We start from the raw sequence: 22,078 nt of genomic DNA on the forward strand, positions 1-22,078 counted from the left end.
AATTCCACCATCTGCCATGGTGAGATTTGAACCCGGGTCCCCAGGAAGTTAGCTGAGATTAATAGTCTAGCGAGAATACGCTAAAGTAAAGGTAATTTATTTATTAGTCACAAGTAAGGCTTACATTAACACTGCAATGAAGTTACTGTGAAATTCCCCTGGTCCGCCACGATCTGTCGCCTATTTGGTTCAATGCACCCTAACCAGCACGTCTTTCAGACTGTGGGAGGAAACCCATGCAGACATGGGGAGAACGTGCAAGCTCCACACAGTCAGTCACTCAAGCCAGGAATCGAACCTGGGTCCCTGGCACCGTGAAGCAGCACTGCTAACCACTGTGCCGCCCCCTAGGTCATCACCTTCCCTCAGCACCGTAGCAATTGTATGAGATGTGCGTGATTCCAGTAAAACTCTAGCCACAAATCGCTTCTCACATTTGTCGTTTATTTATAATGGGGTACAGAAACTATAAAACTGTATTAAAGAATCAAGAGAACATTAATTAAGAGTTCATGATGTTCTACCTTGTAATTTGACAGATATTATAAATATAAAACACCTTCACCAAATCTCTCTCTTTCTATATATATATATTTATATATATTTTAAACAAAACCAATACATGTGAGTGATTGCTGTAAAACAGCCTGCCTTTTAGCAAACCTACATAGCTACAGTATATAAGCAGTAGGACAGTTACCCGATAGAAAATGTAACAGCCATTTTATCTACCAGCAAACAGAACTGAATTTGTGTTTCGTTTTTTTGTTGAACTATATACCCGAGTTACAAAATTTAGATAGTTCAATTTTTGTTTTTCGTTTCCTTGTGAAAGCAGCAGTTCTAGTAACCCACCTGCGTCAGTTAGGTATACCAGTGACACATTGAAAGGACTGTTACAGTAGTACACAAAATACATTTTAGTAATACCCACCTTACATATACAATACCATAATTGATATGTTGTCAAAGCTACTGGTTTTAAGAGGGTAAAAATGGCTTGCTGGAGAAGTAACCCTCAAAATGGCTGATAACATGAAATTGCATTCTTGGAAACAAATATATTCTTAGCAAGTCCGCATGACCACACAGCCCTTAAGATAATTGATATGCCTTAAAACACATTTTGGTCTTAAATGATGTTATAGTATTAAATACATATTTACATACAGTATTTCATCGTGATATATTTCTGCTCTGAGACGGGCGCTCATTTGCCTTCTCTTGAGTAACGCAGCGGATATTACTGGGAAACTTGCTCGGGTCACGTTGACCCATGTTATCATTTGGCAAGAACATCTTAGACAGTGTTCAGACACAGGTTTGACACCTCTCCAAGGCATTGCATAATGAAATAAAATGGTGCACTACTGGCGGTGTTGAGCTGCCAAGAATATTGAGTCGGCTCGCTGCAGCGTGGCTGAAGATGGTTTTATTCTAGTTCACAGCCGAAGACATATTGCTGGAGGGGATCTGGGATTACTGAGGACGGCATGTTGGAACGAATTGGGCAACATTGTCCAACACTGTCAAACTGTACTCCGATAAATGCTCGAAGTAAAACAATTGGGTGGATGTCTGGTCTGGAGTGACGTGTATTTTTACACAAACTGGTTGGACTACAAGACTCGACAGTAGCTCCAAACCTCAGCAAACTTTGTTGAGAACTTTATGTGTATTTGATTAGAAAACAAGATGTTCTACATTCCTGCCCCAGTGTAAGAAAAGATATCATTTCTTTTGTTCACATTATGTGCTTAGAATATTAAATAAACTCCCTGATTCAACATTTCTAATCTTAATTATTTTCTTGTTTGGATGATAAATTTCAGTGTGAATCCATTTTGCCTCATCCTGTTCACATTCTTGTATATTGCAAAGGAAGAAGTGTAAAAGGCGGTGTATGCGTTTTATACATTTAAGAAGAAATTATGCGTATCGACATTTTTAACAAGGGTATTTCCCTGACCAACAACCCCTGACAAAGATCTCTGAATGAATCCCGGACAGTTTCAGGTGCTGGAAATAGCAAATTGTTTTGCTCTATATTGGTATTGACTTTGGGAAAGCTATTAATGCAAGCATTTGCTTCATACTTTTGCTGATGGAACTCCCAGTGTTTCAGGCAGTCTATAGTGATGGGCACGCGAGGACATCTCCAGAGGAGTATAAACATGCAGTAATCCTTTGTAAACTACAAGCCAGTTACCTGTGCAAGACCATGCAAAGAGAGGAACATTTAACTTAATGGATGTATCTATCTTCTGTCCTAAAAAGACAATCTTTAGTTTGGTACCTAAAGTGGTGACGTTCGGCTTTGATCTATTCTGGTCAACATTATGCGTCATGTCAGAAGGATCATAAAGGTCGGATTAGGGTTTCCATTTTGGACAAGCAAGGTCCAATATTCGTCTCTGCAATTAGCCCCTCAAAGCTCCACGTATCGAGTTTGACATCAGTAGTTGTGAGCTTGACAGGACTCTGGTGGACGGACCTGCAAGTATTTAGGCTTTTGAATATCTATTGGCAATGCATGCAGACTTAAATAAAAGGACATGGAAGGTTTCTTGGCAAATGACAAAATTTGGTCGAAATGTCCTAACTAGTTTAACGCTGTTCATACAATGCATGTTGTCTATAACTTTGGTAACTCCCTTACCAATTTGCCATAGCTGTTTTCCATCCCTTGGATATTAATCAAACAACACGAAGTCAAAAGAACAGCCTTCGCCTTTGCTGCCTTCCTTTGCAAGAGACGGTGACGCAAAGAAAGTTATCTGGACACATATCAAGTAGAATCAGCAACCTTTTAAAGTGCTCATGGCATCAACGCCATTCATTTGGGTGTACGGAGATCCTTCGATACGGAAAGCTGCTGGCGATAGGAGACTTGTGAGGTAAGAGGAGATGGCAAAACTTGTTAAGTGTTGGTATTTTGGACGTTACTGTTGGTGGTATGCCTGACTGACACTGGCCTCAGTCTGTTTCTGGGGAGCTCAGACAACTGTTGCTGGCCTTCGAGCCATCTCTGCTTCCAGCTTCACCATCTGCCGCATCTCTTTTGCCTGAGAAAGAGGAAAAAAAAATAGCGTCACTCTACTTCACAATTTTGTAATAGAACATAGAAAAACTACAGCACAAACAGGCCCTTCGGCCCACAAGTTGCACCAATCATACCCCTACCTACTAGGCTTACCTATAACCCTCAATCCTATTAAGTCCCATGTACTCATCCAGAAGTCTCTTAAAAGATCCTATCGAATTTACCTCCACCACCACCGGCGGCACCTGATCCCACTCACCCACTACCCTCTGAGTGAAAAACTTACCCCTGGTGTAATGGTGGAGAAAGAATGAACACACTTAACTCTTTCAGTACGTCGTACAGTACTACATGTTCTGGACGTGGTTACATGATCAGAGCATGATCTCTGTCAACCCCACGGAGCCTTTATCATCCCCCTGCCTAAATTAGGTTTGGTAATATTATTTTCACAGTCAGTTTGGTCAAAATGGCCTAACTAATTTCCTGGTCAAGTTTCTAGATATCCAGCTCACCAACAACCCGTCCTGGTCCCTCCACACTGACACAATAGTTCCCTGGACAAGTTTCTAGGTGTCCAAATCATCAACATCCTATCCTGGTCCCTCCGTGCAGACGTTATAGTTAAGAAAGACCAACGCTTTTGCTTCCTCAGGGGGCAAAGAAAATTTGGCATGTCCGCCAAGATTCTCACAAATTTTCACAGATGCATCACAGCAGGCATCCTTTCTGGGCGTATTACAGCTCAGTATGGCTCCTGCTCTGACCAAGACCACAAGAAACTACAAAGGGTTGGAGCCCAGTCTATCACACAAACCAGCCTCCCATCTATTGACTCTGTTTACACTTCCTGCCGCCTCGGAAAAGCAGCCAGCATAATTAAGAACCCCACACACCCCGGACATTCTCACTTCCACCTTCTTCCATCGGGAAAAAGATACAAAAGTCTGAGATAACGGACCAACCGACTCAAATCAACTTCTTCCCTGCTGCCATTAGACTTTTAGAACATAGAACATAGAACACTACAGCACAAACAGGCCCTTCGGCCCACGAGTTGTGCCGATCACATCAACACCTACCAACCTACAGACCTATCTATAACCCTCAATCTCATTAAACCCCATATAGAATAGACATATCTCATATTACGTTGATCTTTCTCTGCACCCTAGCTATAACTGTAACACTACATTCTGCACCCTCTCCTTTCCTTCTCTCCTATGTACTCTATGAATGGTATGCTTTGCCTGTATAGCACGCAAGAAACAATACTTTTCACTGTATCCCAATACGTGGCAACAACAAATCAAAACAAATCAGTTGGGTGTTAACGGGTGGGATTTTATGGCCTCGCTCAACCCGAAACCGGAAAATCCCGCCCGAGGTCAGCAGACCTTCCCTCTCCGATTCCCGTGGCGGGCCGGCTGGTAAAATTCCGGCTAATGTTTCTCGTTGGTACATTAGAAGCAACAGAAGAGGTTTATCTGTTGCATCATTAGCTCCAAAGGAAAGTCTCTTATAATAACTCTTAAAATAAGTTCCCCTCTCCTCCTCCCCAGCAATTAAGTTTCACAATCAACAACAATTATATTCGTTGATATTCAGCATTTGGAAGAAGAGGCTGGCTTTGAGTGGACTGTCAACTTCATAATTGAAAGTGTTGTAAAGTTCATAGAATCCTACAGTGCAGGTGAAGGCCGTTCGGCCCATCGAATCTGCATTGACTACAATCCCACTGAGGCTCTAATCTCATACATTTACCCTAGCTGATCCCCCTGTCACTAAGGGGCAATTCAGCATGGCCAATTCACCTAACCCGCACATCTCTGAAGAATGGGAGGAAACTGGAGCACCCGGAGGACACCCACGCAGACATGGGGAGAACGTGCAAACTCCGCACTGACAGTGGCCCAAGCCGGGAATCGAACCCGAGTCCCTGGCAGTGTGAGGCAGCAGTGCTAACCACTGTGCCACCCTTAAACAGAAAATTGGAGTCATGTGACATTGAATAAATATTCCTATTGTCCATGTTTTTCATCAGAAGGTGTTGGCAGCAGGTTAAGGATAACATTTACAAAAATAACAAAAGATGGATACAGACAGCTACAGCTTATACACACATTAGCAAAGAGTTCCATTTCTCTGGACTGGTTCCTCAGAAACCTGCTCTGGGTATATCTTTCCTTTTAATATGTGCGACACACTAAAATCAGTACAACCCTTTGAAGGACTGTCAAAGTGGCAGATTTCCCACCTTCTCGCGGGAAAACTGGAGTAAATCACTCTGTTTTTTTCAATGGGAGTTCACACAGGAATCTCCCACACTCTGTGCATTGCCAGTGTGAATGCTATTTGATCTCAGAGAGCGGGACCCATTCCCACGCAGGAAGCCGAAACCAGGGGAACTCTGCGCATGTGCAGTGGCCCCGAACTGTCAGCCTCCTGTTTGCTGGCCAGCTCAGTCGCTGGCCAACCCGGGACCCTCGCAGTGCTGCCCCCCCCCACCAATCCTCCCACAGCCCGATCGTGGCACCCCCATCCGTTCCAGGGCTAGCCCTGAACGCCAACTCCAACCCCCTCCCCATCCTGGACTGCCCGATCTCCAGCAAATGCCCCCCCACCCCCACCCCTCCTCAAGCACTGACAATCCACCCCCCCCCCCCGCTCCTGGTAGGCAGACCCTCCATGTCCCCTGGCTGACCCCCCAATGCGCCCCGAATGCTGGCCTGGATCCCCAATGCAGAATGGCTGTGGAGCCCCGCACCCCCACCGATCGCCCCCGAAACCCTGTGCCCAATAGGCGTTGCCCCCTTGGTGCTGCCCCCATGGGCAATACTGGGGTGTCCCCTGGGCATGGGTACTTTGCCCCTTGGGCAGTCCCAGGGGGCACAGGTTAGCAGTGCCATGGTCCCCATGCCCAGGGGGCACCACTGACCCCATGTGGGGCCCCGATTGCTCCCCCCCTTCACTCCAGCGGGGTAGTCCCTCTAGTTCCCCGAAAGTGGGGGGGGCTAGTCTGAACCCTGCTGGAGTGTAATACTCCTGGTGGGGTATGAGAGGTAAGAGGGCCGAGAGAATTCAGTCCCGGGCCTGCGAATACCATTGAAATAGTATATAAAACACTATTCAAATAATAGGCCCACCTCCCAGCTGATCTCTGGCACCAGACAGATGGGTTTTACTGACAATGGTTTCATGGTCATCAGTAAATTCTCAATTCCACATTTTTTTCTACTGAATTCAAATTCCACCGTCTGCCGTGGCGGGATTCGTACCCGGGTCCCCAGAACATTAACTAAATTCTGGATTAATAATCTAATAATATCTCCAGGCCAATGCCTCCCCTCTATTTGCCCTGAGAAGGTGGTGATGAGACACTTCCTTGAGTCACAACAGTCCATCTAGTGTGGATACACTCACAGTGGGAGGAAGTTCCCAGATTTTTGACCCAGCGACAATGCAGGGACGGTGATATATTGACAAGTCAGGATGATGTGGGGCTTATCACAGTATCCCTACAGTGCAGAAGGAGGACATTCGGCCCATCGAGTCGGTACCGACCACAATCCCAACCAGGTCCTATTCCTATAACCCCTCATATTTATTCTGCTAATCCCCCTGTCATGAGGGTCAATTTAGCATGGCCAATCAACCTAACCTGCACATCTTTGGACTGTGGGAGGAAACCAGAGCACCCGGAGGAAACCCATGCCGACACGGGGAGAATGTGCAAACTCCACACAGGCAGTGACCTGAGGCTGGAACTGAACCCCGGTCTCTGGCGCAGTGCTAACTACTGTGCCACCGTGATGCCTCCTGCTTGGAGGGGAACTTGCAGGTGGTGGTGTTCCCTTGCGTCTGCTGCCCTTGTCCTTCGAGGTGTGAGAGATCGCGGGGTTTGGGAGTGTGATGGACTGCTGCAGTGCGTTTTGTAGATGGCACACACTACTACTCTGAACTGAGTGACAGAAATTCGCTCAAAGTGAGAGCTTTCCATTAACTCATAATTTAGTAACATCAATTCCCCTGCCATTTCCAGTCTCCAGCTGAAGTATATTATGTTCTCTGCTGGACATAAATTAATAGCGTGCGTGCTTAATGAAGGAGGTGGAAAAGGGAAAGGTTCACAGCAGAAACAACAGATTCACTGATTCCCTCCACTTCACACTGCAACTATATTCACACACAAATTGGATCAAACAAAGAATCATTTGCAACACACTTTCAACTTGGCAATCAGGTATTAAACTGACAGTGCGCATCGCCTCTCCACTGCAGAAACGACACCATTTCTTATTTTCATTAAGCACATTGTTTGGTTCAGAGAGTGGGATCTCGACGGGATTTCACCTTATTACAGAACCTAACTATACCTCTCCACATTAAAAATAAAAGACATATTAACGTATTTCAGGAAGGAAGGGGTGACCGTCTACCCAGCATGTTCAATCATTCTGAGTTTTTGATTTGGTTGGATTTATTACTGCCACATGTACTGGGATGCAGTGAAACGCATTGTTTCTTACAGACAAAGCATACCGTTCATAAGGGTACACAGCGGAGAAGGAAAGGAGAGAGTGCAGAATGTAGTGTTACAGTCATAGCTAGCGTGTAGAGAAAGATCAACTCAATATAAAGTAGGTCCATTCTAAAGTCTGATGGCAACAGGGAAGAAGCTGTTCTTGTGTCTATTGTTATGTGATCTCAGACCTTTGTAACTTTTTCCTGACAGATGAAGGCGGACGAGAGAATGTCCAGAGTGTGTGGGGTCCTTGATTATGCTGGTTGTTCTTCCAAGGCAGTAGAAAGTGCAGGTGGAGTCAATGGATGGGAGGCTGGTTTGCGAGATGGGACTGAGCTACATTCACAACTGTTCAGTAATTTCTTGCGGTCTTGGTCAGAGCAGGAATCATACCAAGCTGTGATACATGTAATATCCCCCTTTTTGGTTGCAAGAAATTTCTATCTCTTGAAAGTCTTGAACTTTTTGCCTTCTTGGGTCACTGAGAGACATTTCAAGGGACACCCCCCCAATCCCTCGACAAGCAGATACAAACATTTCAATAAGAATGTCATTAATTTGAATGCATCTCTAACAGTGGTTAAGAACAGAGTTTGCTGAATCTCATGAGTTGGATTGCCCTGATCCAAGTTGCAGTCTGAAAACAATCACTTCGATGTATCACTTATAAAATGTAATAACCCGCACTACTTTTGACTTTCCTTTTGAAACCATTTCAGAAATTTCCGTTAGATGAGCTCGTTCTGCTCAGTCAGCCTTGCTGCAAAGTAAGTCCTATCTGAATTACCTGTTTACTTGCCTCTTTGTGCAACGATGCCCCTCTGCGTCTTGACGGCAAAGCGTCTTACACTGCCAACCGGCAAGAACCTTTTCAAAATCCTGTGCAAGTCTATAAAAATCTAGATGTCACCACAGTCCCAGAGGACCCCTCTGAGGGGGAGAGCTGACTGGTGCTGATTTAACCTGAGCTTCGCCACACCACAGGCAAGATCGAGAAGCTTGAGAATACGGGTACAGGAATTGAACCCATGCTGTTAGTGCCACTTTGCACCACGGGCCAGCCGTCCAACTAACGGAGCTTTTCAATTCTTCTGTTTTCAAGGGAAGAATGTCTCACAATCTGTAATCGCCCCTCAGAGTTCAGTTCCTGGCTTAGTCCACAGTGGCACTGCTGCCTCACACACCCAGGTTCGATTCCCGGCTTGGGTCACTGTCTGTGTGGAGTTTACGCTTTCTCCCCGTGTCGGCGTGGGTTTCCTCCGGGTACTCCAGCTTCCTCCCATAGTCCAAAAGACGTGCAGGTTAGGTGCCGCACTAAATTCTCCCTCAGTGTACCCAAACAGGCGCCGGAATGTGGGGGATTTTCACAGTAACTTCACTGCAGTGTTAATGTAAGCTTACTTGTAAATAATAAATAAACTACTTTTTAAGTACTACTACTTTAGTCAAAGTTCTGGTGTTAATCTTGCATCCAATTTCATACAGAGGGTCAAATAGTGGTTAGCACTGCTGCCTCACAGCGCCAGGGATCCCAGGTTCGATTCCTGGTTTGGGTCACTGTCTGTGTGTAGTTCTCCCCGTGCCTGCGTGGGTTTCCTCCAGGTGCTCTGGTTTCCTCCCACAGTCCGAAAGCCGTGCTGGTTAGGTGCACTGGCCATGGTAAATTCTCCCTCAAAGTGAGAAGTCTCAAAACACCAGGTTAAAGTCCAACAGGTTTATTTGGAATCACGAGCTTTGGGAGCGCTGCTCCTTCATCAGGGCGGAATGGCTTCTCTCTCAGTGTATCCGAACAGACGCTGGAGTGTGGCGACATGGGAGTTTTCACAGTAACCTCATTGCAGTGTTAATGTAAGCCTACCTGAGACACTAATAAATAAACTTTAAACTAGACCAACTGGAGCTGAAAGGTCCAAGGAGTACACAGACCCTAAATCCTCGTCAGAGATGCAAGGATATGAGGACTAAGAAAGGACACAACCAATTCATATGGAGAAACCTTCTGGACAGTCCTCAGCAAACAAAATCCCTTCTGTCTGCAGTTGTAGCTTGTGTTAGCCATTGCTCCTGTAGGTGTGATGACCACCATCACTTCCACCTTGTCCGACACTACTGCTCTCTAGGAACCTGCCTAAAATATCGTACTGCTTTGGATCGTTTTATCTAGGGCAGATTTTAGCATTAAAAAAAACCCCATCATCTGTCCATCTAAGCAGCAGTAATTACAGATATTTCCATCAAATAACTCAATTCATATCTAGGTCAGAAAAAAAATTTGTCAAAAAAAAAAACCTAATGGCTTGTCAAACTAGTATGCAAGTAAATTATATAATGAGGCATTACAACAAATTATATAAAAGGATAATGATGTGGATTAGAGCTATTGGGTACTCAAATTATTCCTATTTTCACGATGCTATGATTCACTTTACTCATTTCCTTCCTGAGAATAATTTGAAAATATTCCTGTTACCATGGCATAGTGGAATTATTCCGAGAATGAGGTACCAGAGAACAGCGACTAGATTTTAAGGTATGTCTTTTAAATGTGAGGATTAACCTAACAGTACTGTTTGTGTTAATATTGTACCTGCTATCTGTTAGGATTTCAGTATATTGGAAAAATCTTTACATTTTGGTTTATAACTTAATAGTACAGATCATTTTCATTTGTACAAATCCCATTGTTTTCCTGGAACGCAGTGGTATTCTGCAATGTGACTTGCGAACTGAGGCTGTAGTGCTTCCCTGTCAACTAAAGGTTGGGGAAACCAATGTACAGGTCACTGAGTTAAGGAATGCAGGGTTGAGTTCTTTGTGCTGCTGAGTTGCTGACTCTTACCCAAGAGTCCAGAGGGCAAGAGAAGAGTGGACAGGCCAGCACGGAACGGCGCAGGGCAATCGGATGAAGGTAAGGGGAGAGAATGGGGAAAATTCCTAAATTTAATGGCCCAGAGATGTGTAGATTAGGTGGATTGGCCATGCTAAATTGACCCTAGCGTCAGGGGATTAGCAGGGTAAATGAGGATTATGGGAATAGGGTCTGGGTGGGATTGTGATCGGTACGGACTCAACGGGCCGAATGGCCGCCTTCCGTATTGTAGGAATTCTATTTTAGCAGAAGAAAGCAATCACTCACGGATGGCAAACGGTGGCACACTGGTTAGCACTGCTGCCTCACAGCGCCAGAGACCCGGGTTCGATGCCCAGCTTAGGGTCACTGTCTGTGCAGAGTTTGCACGTTCTCCCCATGTCTGCGTGGGTTTCCTCCGGGTGCTCCGGTTTCCTCCCACAGTCTGAAAGACGTGCTGGTTAGGATGCATTGGCCGTGCTAAATTCTCCCTCAGTGTAACCCAGACAGGCGCCAGAGTGTGGCGACTAGGGGATTTTCACAGTAACTTCACTGCAGTATTAATGTAAGCCTTACTTGTGACGCTAATAAATAAAAATAATGATAGAAAGCGTTGAAATAACTGCCTGCATAGTACATGTCACGAAATAGGTTGAAAGAACTCCCCAGTACACACTTCACATATTGTGCCACACAAGTGTCCACAGATGAAAATACTGGTTTACTATAGACTGATTTACAAGTGTGCCACGATGATAGCAATGCAGCCAAGCTCCTGAATAATTTAATAACCATGGACAGCAACGAGAACAACTGCTGAGGCTACTTAAGGTGACATTCCTGTTGGGGTTTTCCCCAAACTTCCTTTAATGCAAATCAATCCATGGCCACTACTCCAGGAGTTCTGCTAACCTGCTGTCAAGATTACGGTGGAAATGTACCTCGCCATGTTCTTGCGCACGGACTGTGTTGTCACGGGCAGTTTAAACATTTTTTTGTCGTTGCACGATGGTTAATTGTTTAAACAGAGTAAACCGCTGAGAGGAAAGGGAATCGAGCTATGCTGAAGGATTAATAGTTGCCACTTGTTTGACACAGAGCGATCTGAGAGCGGTAATAAATTGTATTGGCATAGTGCATTAAAAAGCATTCCTAATGCGTTTAATCAGTGCTAATCTGTTTACAACACTGCGATACAATTAACCTCGCATCAAACAGACTCTGCGGACAGCAAAGGCAATGCTGCGATTTGTATTTTCAAGAGATGGAAGGCTCTGACTTTAACACGACTGTGAAGTTTTCTTTTGTTACAGCGAGGGCTGGGTTTGGAAAGGACTGAGGCTGTTGTGTGTGAGGGAGATGATACATGATTTATTGCCCGAGGTAAACACATAAACTGGCATTTGATTGACTGTTCGTGATTTGAGAGATTATGTGGGTGAATAGCACAGGGTGATTTAATGTTCAGATGACTGTACGGAAGAGAGGGAGTGGGTGGCTGCATCCAAATGTATAATTGTGAGGTCTAATTTTCAGCTTTTTTAATGGAAAGCAATCTCCACCTCCTCCCGAAGCCTGAACAGGGGGCTTTACCTTTCCAATTGCTTACATAAGAACCATAATGGCACTTCTAACTAATTCACCTCATGCGATGCATTTTGGAAGGATGTGATAAGGGAACTGTACAAAAGCAAAAAGGACTCTTTCAGGCTCGTCGTGATCACACTCGACCGCGTTTTCGAGTCCCAACAGTGCCATTCGGCCCATCGAGCCCACGCCGACAACAACCTGACCCAGGCCCTCTCACCGCAACCCCATGCATTTACCCTGACGCTCAGGGGCAATTTAGCACGGCCAGTCAACCTAATCTGCTTTGGGGTGTGGGAGGAAGCCGGAGCACCCGGAGGCAACCCACACAGACACGGGGAGAATGTGCAAACTCCGCATGGACAGTGACCCGAGCCGGGAATCGAACCGTTTCCCTAACACTGTGAGGCAGCAGTGTTAGCCACTGTGCCACCGTGCCGCACCAGAGAGGGCTCAAACGAGCATGGCTATTGGGCTGTAACCTCCGAGCTCTAGAGCAGTGTATCTGGAGGAGGACGCACCCCAAAGAATCCTCCTGCCTCCCTCCCCAACGCCTCCCAGAGGTTTCCAAGTAAGGCTTGCAAAGAAATTAGACCAGAAGTGCAAACTTCCAATGGCCGATCACTCTGCACTTGGAACCATCCTGAAAATTCCATTTAAATCTCAAACTTGGATGGTTTTACATCAGAAGCTACCCAGGAAGAGTTAGCAGGATTAAAACCACTTCTAGCTTCTAGATAACTATTGACACATACTTACTGCCACCTCCCCCCACCATGGGACTCCTCCCACATCCCAAACCCAGGGGGGACTCCTCCCACACCCTGGATATCCATTCCCAAGGGACTAAACCACCCTCTTATCTACTGACCACCCAGCAACAGGATTCATCCTCAACTAACAACCTCCTGCCCCCACCAGATGTACAGTAGAGGTGGGTACAATTTTGTCTTAAAAAGCATTTAGACAGTTACATGGGTAAGATGGGTATAGAGGGATATTCGGGCAATTGGGATTAGCTTAGCGGTATATCATATCCTGCCGCCATATTGAAAAAGCTCCCAACATCACCGAGCCACGATTGAGGGGAGAAGGAGGACTTCCTGAAAATGGAGGTGGATCTCCAAGAACATTCTGAGGCTGGAAGGCGGACCTCACTCAGAATGAAGATGGGACTTTGGGAATAACTCTTGGAGCCTCCTCCCACCCTGCCCCCTCCTCCCGCCTCTGCACCTCCCGCCCCCCCTGCCCCACCCACCCCGGCCCCCGACCTTGCAGGTGTTTCCCCCTCTCCCCACCCATTGCTGTGGTGTTCCGGGGTCCTGGGTAGCCGTCACCGACGTGAGCTCCGACATCTGCATGGCACGTTGTCCCTGACGTGTCCCACGCCAGTGGATTTGCCCGCTGGCATTGCAGAGAGTTGGGGGTGGCTGGTTGCATCCCATTAGCAGGATGCAAATGAAGTTCACGCATGAGTCCAACCATGGCGGGCATCACTGGAAGATCTCGCTGTCAAGTTTGCACTGGCGTAAAACCAATATTTGGGTCTCCGGTGTATTCTCAACTCCTCCCCCATCGTTCACCACTCAACCCGCTGGCGGGGGCTTGGGAAAATTCCATCCTCAGTCTCCCAAAGGAAACAATTTCTCTCTGACAGCGACAATGAGTGCCAAATTCAAGTGTGAAACTCCCCCATATGCAGGTATTGGGTGGTGATTTACAGAATGAAGCTTAGTACCACTCTCCATCGAGACAGTGGCTACTCCTTCCAGTTCACCAACTCATAGAAGCCACTCAAGTCTGCACTGACCACAATCCCACCCAGGTCCTACCCCCATAACCCCATGCATTTACCCTAGCTAGTCCCCCTGATACTAAGCAACAATTTAGCACGGCCAATCCACCTAACCAGCACATCTTTGGAGTGTGGGAGGAAACTGAAGCACCCGGAGGAAACCCACGCAGACACGGGGAGAATGTGCAGACGCCGCACAGATGGCAACCAAGCTGGGAATCGAACCTGGGTCCCTGGCACTGTGAGGCAGCAGTGCTAACCACTGTGCCACCCCAAATTCCATCCAGTTCACAGTTTGCAGAGCGCAAATTAGCTGCTGCATTTTTACACTGTCTTTTCCGAAAACTTTGACCAACCACCCAATCATTATCCCATTCCATAAGGCAAGCAGTGCCTTTTATTCTACTTTTTTATGGGATGTAGATGTCGCTGGATAAGCCAACATTTGCGCCCTGGTTGGTTACTAGGGGCAGTTAAGGGTCAATGAGATGGCTCTGGATTGGAGTTACATATAGGCCAGACTGGGTAAGGACGGCAGATTTCCTTCCCTCAAGGACATGAGTGAACCAGAAGTGGTTTTATGAGAATCGAGGCTAGTTGTCATGCTCACACCTCCTCAGATCAGCTTTATATTCCAGAGTTGTTAATGAAATTTAAATTCCATCACGGAGCATCATCAGCTCAATGAATGGCAGGCAGAACAGGCCCAAGGGTGAAAATGGGCCATTCCTGTTCCGATTTTCCTATCGAGATGTTTCATTTTGCCATGATGGATCTCCAGGAACATTCTCAGGCTGGAAGATGGGCCTACTGACAATGAAGGTAGGACTCCGGGAATAACTCCTGGACTGCCCCCACCATCCCACTGCTCCCCACCCCCCCCCCCAACAACTCCCCCCCCCCCCCCCCAACCAGCCCCCAGCACCCCCATCACCCGACACCGAATCTAGAAGGTTCTCCTGTGAATGGTTCCCCCACTGCTGCACTGACTCTTCCCAATCTGAACACTAAGATGCAAACGTTGGTGAATCTGGAGCAGAAACAGAGGCTTTGGGCTCATGAAGAGAACAAAATTGGAAAATTTAGCCCGGTATCTCCATTTAGTGTTCTTTTTGGAATTTGATATGCATTATATGTCTGGTTTGCACACGGCAGTAACAGTTTCTGGAGGTTATCCCTCTCTGTATCTGAAGGTCTGTTTAAAATGAGCCGGGGTCTCATTATTTCCGTAATCCTAACTCATCCATTTCACAGAGTGCAGACAGGCGCCATGGTGAGGCGATAGCCTAGTGGTATTATTGCCAGACTATCAATCCAGAAACTGCAGTTAATGTTCTGGGGACCCGGGTTCGAATCCCACCACGGCAGATGATGGAATTTGAATTCAATTAAAAATATCTGGAATTAAGAATCTACTGACGACCATTGTCAATTGTCTGAAAAAAAACGTCTGGATCCCTACAGTACAGAAGGAGGCCATTTGGCCCATCGAGTCTGCACCGACCACAATCCCACCCAGGCCCTATTTCCTGCAAACCTACACATTTACCCTGTTAATCTGCCCGACACTAAGGGGCAATTTAGCTTGGCCAATCAATCTTGCCCATGTATCTTTGTGCTGTGGGAGGAAACCAGAGACCCGGAGGAAACCCATGCAGACATGGGGAGAACATACAATCTCCACAAGGCCAGAATTGAACTTGGGACCCTGGCATTCTGAGGCAGCTGCGCTAACCACTGTGCCACCCTAATGTCCTTTAGGGAAGGAAATCTGCTGTCCTGACCTGGTTCTGGCCTACGTGTGACTCCAGACAGCAATGTAGTTGACACTCAACTGCCCTCTAAACAAGGGCAATTCGGGATGAGAAATAAATGACTCTCAACTGCTCTTGGGCAACTAAGGATGGGCAATAAATGCGGGCCTGCCAACCACATCCTTGTCCCATGAGTGAATTATAAAAATACTAACATCGGAGGGGGTAAATTTTCCTGTTCCACCCACCACGGGAATCGGAGTGGGTGAGGGGCGGACCATGGAATGGTCCATTGACCTTAGGTGGGATTTTTCCAGTTTTGGTGCTGGAAAATCCCACCTCAGGTGTCTGCATTCTGACGTAAGGGTTTGATACGTTTTCGGCCTGGCTAAAAGAATGGTGAGTTTGCAGAGATTTGTCATTCCCCTCCTCCACATCTGTGACACGAATTGCTTACTTAAAGTGATACAAACCTCGCTTTGTGTAAGGCGAAGAAAACAAGAATGGTCTTGACTCGAAAATCAGTTGAAAGAGAAGGTAATTTGAAACAACACCATCTGTGCGCGCAAAACTATGCAGCAAATTTGCAGAATACAATCACAAGTCATGAAATAGAAGCAATGGCGAACTCCAAACAACTATGATGAAAATACTAGTGATAATTCTGGTACCATGGTAACTGGCATCCAATGAAATGAATTAACAGATATAATCCTATTTTCCATCTGCATTGTAGCAGATCTCCACCTCCTATGACAAGTGCCGCAGAAATATTATTGTCTGAATATCTATCACAGTTAGAAATTAAAGGGAACTCTGCACCAGAGTTAATTTACCCTGAAATTAGCAGAGTCTTCGGGGTATAGATTACAAAAGCAGGGAAGTCATGTTGGAGTTGTATAGAACCTTGGTGAGACCACAGCTGGAGCACTGTGTGCAGTCCTGGTCGCCACGTTATGGGAAGGTTGTGATCACACTGGAAGGGGTGCAGAGGACATTCACCTGGATGTGGCCTGGGATGGAACATTTAAGTTATAAAGAGAGATTGGATAGGCTTGGGCTGTTTTCTCTGGAGCAGAGAAGACTGTGCGGGGGTGGGGGGGGATCTGATTGAGGCGTTCAAGATTATGGAGAGGGTGGATAGGGAGCAGGTGTTCCCCGTAGTTGAAGGGTCAGTGATGAGGGGACACAAGTTGAGAGTGAGGGGCAGGAGGTTTAGGGGGCATTTGAGGAAAAACGTTTTTACCCAGAGGGTGGTGAGGGTCTGGAATGTGCCACCTGGGAGGATGTTGGAGATGGGGTAACTCACATTCTCCCCGTGTCTGCGTGGGTTTCCTTTGGGTGCTCTGGTTTCCTCCCACTGTCCAAAGATTTGCGAGTTAGGTGGATTGGCCATGCTAAGTTGACCCTATTGTCAGGGGAATTAGCAGGGTAAATATTTGGGGTTACAGGAATAGGGTCTGGGTGGGATTGTGGTCGGTCTAGACTCAATGGACTGAATAGCCTCCTTCTGCAATGTAGGGATTCTATAAAACAAATGGTCAGTAAAATAAATGCTCCGGTTTCCTCCCACACTCCAAAGATGTGCGGGTTAGGTTGATTGGCCATGCTAAATTGCACCTTAGTGTACGTATATACACACACATACACGTAGGGGACAGCTGCCAGAAGAAATGTGTGACTGGACACAATGTTTTGAGATTCACTGGGGACTAACAGGATAAATATGTGGGATTACAGGGATAGGGCCTGGGCGGGATTGTGATTGGTGCAGACTTGATGGGCCAAATGGCCGCCTTCTCTCACTGTAATGATTCTTAAAAACAAGGACAGGAGTCACTAAAATACCTTCCAATATCAAAATGAAAATGTTTGTGCTGGGCATACCCTGAGCCTGAGTTTAAGATGCAGGGAATAGGTGGAAATCTGATGACAATGAGCTCTGGTGGATTTGCCAACTTCCCCTTGGTGTCCATTCCAGTCTGGCATCACACAGGGCAGGACGTGATGAGCGAATGGCTGGAATTTTACCGCCCTGCCTGCCACGGGAATCGGAGCGGGCAAGGGGCGGACAATGGAAAGATCCGTTGACCTCGGACGGGATTTTACGGCTTTGGGATGAGCAAGAACGTAATATCCCACCCAATGTCTTTCGGCGGCACCAAACCTTCTTGGCTTGTCAGTTATTGAAGTATTTCCCATCCAGGATTACACAGTTGGTTCAATAAACAGCTTCGACTACTGGACTGGTGTAAACATTTTGACAGGAGGTAAATCTAAGTCCTCACAAATTTCTACCCACAAACTAGGTGAGTAATTTTATCCCATCTCAAATCTCCCCTGAGATGTATAGACGCAGAGAATATCTACTTCTGTTAAAAGCATGTTTTCCAGGACCACACTCTCAAACAGAAATTTCTGTTTGGACACTCACTCACCTGAGGAAGGAGCAGCGCTCCGAAAGCCCGTGCTACCTAATAAACCTGTTGGACTTTAACCTGGTGCTGTCTTACTAGAATTCTGTACCACAGTAAGGTCAATGTTTCATAAACTCAAAACAAATTCTGTTGCATGCGGACACTGATACTGTGCCTGGTTTCTCCACAGTTTAGGGATGTACCAAGTTAATAAATAATATTATAGAACATGTCAAAATCTTGGCTGAAATTTTCTGGTCGTTCACAGTGGTGGGATTCTCTGGTCCTGCCCGCAGTGCACCTCCGTCCATGGGTTTCCCACTGGTGTGGGGTGACATCAATGGGAATTCTCATTGACAGTGACACGACTGGAGAATCCCGCCGCCAGCAAGCAGCGTGCCACCTCCTGTCAGCGGGAAGCACATGGCTGGGAGACCGGAGAATCTCACCGCACGGCTCCTGTTTGGAAAAGAACGGGCATTTTAAACAACTCTCATGTGAGCAAGTCCCACATGTGCTGTTTGGAATTGCAATTGTGTCTTATTAACTATCATCTGACCCTTGCCAGGTCAGTCAGTTGGATAAGAGTTTGGGGTAGTGAACATGACCTTGTGTGCAAACGTCAAGTATTGTCAATCAGCCGATAATGGGGCAGATGAAACTGGTCAGGTGTCGATGGTGCAAAATGAACCCAATTGATCTTAAGCAGCCCCGCTCCATTCTTCTTGGTAAACCAACTGAACTAAACTAAACCAAACTCAGGGACAAAGAAGGGCAGCCTGCAAGTAAGAAGGTGACCGCCCAAAACAAAATGCAAAGCGGAAACTTAAAACATTCAATCAAAATGTGATTGAAGAGGTGGATAATAGAATCATAGAACCCTACAGTGCAGAAAGAGACCCTTCGGCCCATCGAGTCTGCACCAACCACAATCCCACCCAGGCCCTATCCCCATATCCGACCCCTAATCCCTCTAACCTAAGCATCTTAGGACACTAAGGGGCAATTTCAGCAAGGCCAATCAACCTAACCCGCACATCTTTGGACTGTGGGAGGAAACCGGAGCACCCGGAGGAAACCCACGCAGACACAAGGAGAATGTGCAAGCTCCACACATTCAGTGACCCAAGTCGGGAATCGAACCCAGGTCCCTGGAGCTGTGTGAAGCAGCAGTGCTAACCACTGTGCTACCGTGCCGCCCAAGTCCCTGCGGTGCCCAACGAGCACGGAAAGCCTCTGCACGCTCCCTTTGCCACGGACACCCAGCCGCGAATATAGTTGCATCAGATCAGCCCTACGTCCCTGCCTACAAACACAGGGGAGGGGGGTAAAATCCAGGCCCTCGTTTGCACAAACGTCTTTTTTATTTGTGAATGTGTTTTTCAAATCTGGGTGAAGCAATGGGGATAACATGCAACCTTGCTGGCCGGTGGTGATCTGCCAGAGCACATCAACTGCTCATTGTGAAGCCCCTTCACCAACCTGTGTCCACGGGAGCAGATGGGGGAAGGGTCAGCAACTCCCTTTGGTAAGTTTCAACCTGGGCAGCAAAGGTAAAAGGGAGCCCCAATCATCGAATCACAAGGGACATAAGAAAGGCATTTGGCGATTTTGTATCTGTCTTGACATGTTGAAGGAGTTACGTACCTTTAATAATCATACCAGGAATGGGCAGGTTATCTTATGAAGGAAGATTGGACAGGGTACGTTTGTATCCACTGGAGTTTAGAAGAGTAAGAAGCCACTGGTTCAAAACCTTCAACATCCTGAGGGGTCTTGACAGGGTGGATGTGGAGAGGATGTTTTCTCTTGTGGGAGAATCTGGAACTGGGAGTTTGGGTGGGGGGGGAGGTCACTGTTTTAAAAATAAGGAGTGCCTATTTAAGGGAGAGATGAGGAGAATTTTTTTTCTTTCAAAGGGGCCATGAGTCTCTGGAATTGTCTTCCACAAAAGGCAGTGGGAGCAGAGTCTTTGACTACGTTCAGGGCAGAGTTAGTTAGATTCTTGCTCAATGAGGGGGGTGAAAGGTTATCTGGGGGTGAAAAGTTATCAGGGGGTCGGCAGGAATGTGGAGTTGAGGTTACAATCAGGTCAGACATGATCTTATGGGATAGCAGAGCAGGTTCAAGGGGCCGAGTGGCCTGCCCCTAATTTGTATGTTGATATGTATGTTCAGAACGCCGTTCATTTCAGGGAAGGATATTACCTCATATCTGTAGTCAAATAATTCTAAGATGAGCCGGTGATGTGAACAGAACCAATAAGAATATGATCTCTGACTCCAGCTACCTTTAATACCTTATGATTCTGGACTCGGCCCAGAAGAGCCTGGGGTTAGTGACAGTATCTCAGTTATTGGCCGGCAAAACTCCATGGCTGATAGGACCATAAAATATAGGAGCAGAATTAGGCCATTCGGCCCATCGAGTCTGCTCCGCCATTCAATCATGTTTCTCAACCCCATTCTCCCGCCTTTTCCCCGTAACCTTTGATCCCCTTACCAATCAAGAACCTATCCATCTCTGTCTTAAAGACACTCAATGACCCGTCTTCCACAGCCTTCTGTGGCAATGAATTCCACAGATCCACCACCTTCTGGCTCAAGAAATTCATAGAATCGTAGAAACCCTACAGTGCAGAAGGAGGCCTTTCGATCCATCGAGTCTGCACCGACAATAATCCCACTCCAGGCCCTATCTCCACAAGCAAACACATTCACCCCACTAATTCCTTGAACCTGCATACCCAGGGACACTAAGGGGCAATTCAGCATGGCCAATCAACCTAACCTGCACGTCTTTGGACTGTGGGAGGAAACCCACGCAGACATGAGGAGAATGTGCGAACTCCACAAAGACAGTGGCCCAAGCCTGGAATCGAACCCAGGTCCCTGGCACTGTGAGGCAGTTGTGCTAACCACATTGCTGCCCCACCTCAGTTCTAAAGGGTCGTCCCTTTACTCTGAGGCTGTGCCCTCGGATCCTAGTCTCTCCTACTAATGGAAACATCTTCCCCACGTCCACTCTATCCAGGTCTTTCGATACTTCTGTAAGTTTCAATGAGATCCCCCCCACCCTTCTAAACTCTGTCGGGTGGAGCTTACACATTCTCCCCGTAACTGCATGGGTTTCTTCCAGGTGCTCCAGATTCCTCCCACAGTCCAAAGATGTATGGGTTAGGTGGATTGGCCATGATAAATTGCCCCTTAGTGTTAGGGGGACTGGCTAGGGTAAATACATGGGGGTTATGGGGATCGGGCCTGGGTGGGATTGTGATCAGTGCAGACTCAATGGGCCAAATGGCCTCCTTCTGTGCTGAATGTGCTCTATGAGTACAGACCCAGAGTCTTCAAATGCTCCACATACGTCACGCCTTGCTTGATGCACTAAAAAGTTTCCATTTTCACATCAAACAATATTAACAACTAATTTCAATCGCTGAAACTCATATATATATATATATATCTGGATATGAACTACTGTTAAAATGGAACAACAGATTTCATTGTTGTTTGGTAATTAAGAACAGTCCTACCTTGAATGCCAGACCCTGTATGACATGATTTCAGCAGCTGTATGTGCAAAAATAATAGTCAATGATTATAAACCAAAAAATGTAAAATAAAATGAAATGCCAGTGTTCAATAAAAACATTATTACAATGCCTTTTACATCTGAATTCTAGTGGGGAAAGAGAAAACAATAAATTCAACATGGTCTCTTGGGAGACCGCATTTTCTCACTGAACGATCATGAGTGTAGCAATGAAAAAAAGACATGTAAGTCGTCTGTTAATGCGTGTTCATTTTCCAGAAGGCGGTGAGAATAGGAGACTGGTGGACAATGAATGGGAGAAACCCAGGCACAAAGCAAAAAAGGGAAATTACAGAGATGGAGGCAACAGAAGGATGCTAAAAATATCTGGATGTTGCCAACATCAACTGCAGCTCGCAAGATGAGTTGTGCTGGTGATTATTAAGCAACATACCTCTAGTGAACAAATAGACAGCAGTTGGAAGACACATTAGAGCCTGCCACCGAGCTGGCTGTAGCGGCAAAAGATTGCGCCTTCAAAACATCTCCGGCGGAAAATGCTCTTGAGGCTTTTT

General features: G+C 46.4%; 1 protein-coding gene across 4 annotated transcripts in view; it reads right to left on the reverse strand.

The window, feature by feature from the left end:
* Nucleotides 1-430: 430 nt before the first annotated feature.
* Nucleotides 431-22,078, reverse strand: part of LOC145350763 (1-phosphatidylinositol 4,5-bisphosphate phosphodiesterase beta-4-like) — a 451,544-nt gene continuing 429,896 nt past the window's right edge. For all 4 annotated transcript variants that reach the window (XM_080200036.1, XM_080200037.1, XM_080200034.1 and 1 more), the window contains 2 exons: nucleotides 21,505-21,541; nucleotides 431-3,065 (listed from right to left, as the gene is read on the reverse strand). In XM_080200036.1, coding sequence (XP_080056162.1) covers nucleotides 2,977-3,065; nucleotides 21,505-21,541 — 126 coding nt within the window. In that variant the 3' untranslated portion in view covers nucleotides 431-2,976. The remainder of the gene's footprint in view (nucleotides 3,066-21,504; nucleotides 21,542-22,078) is intronic.

This window comes from Carcharhinus amblyrhynchos, chromosome 12, assembly GCF_965287045.1.
Source record: "Carcharhinus amblyrhynchos chromosome 12, sCarAmb.v2.hapA, whole genome shotgun sequence".
Taxonomy (NCBI): domain Eukaryota; kingdom Metazoa; phylum Chordata; class Chondrichthyes; order Carcharhiniformes; family Carcharhinidae; genus Carcharhinus; species Carcharhinus amblyrhynchos.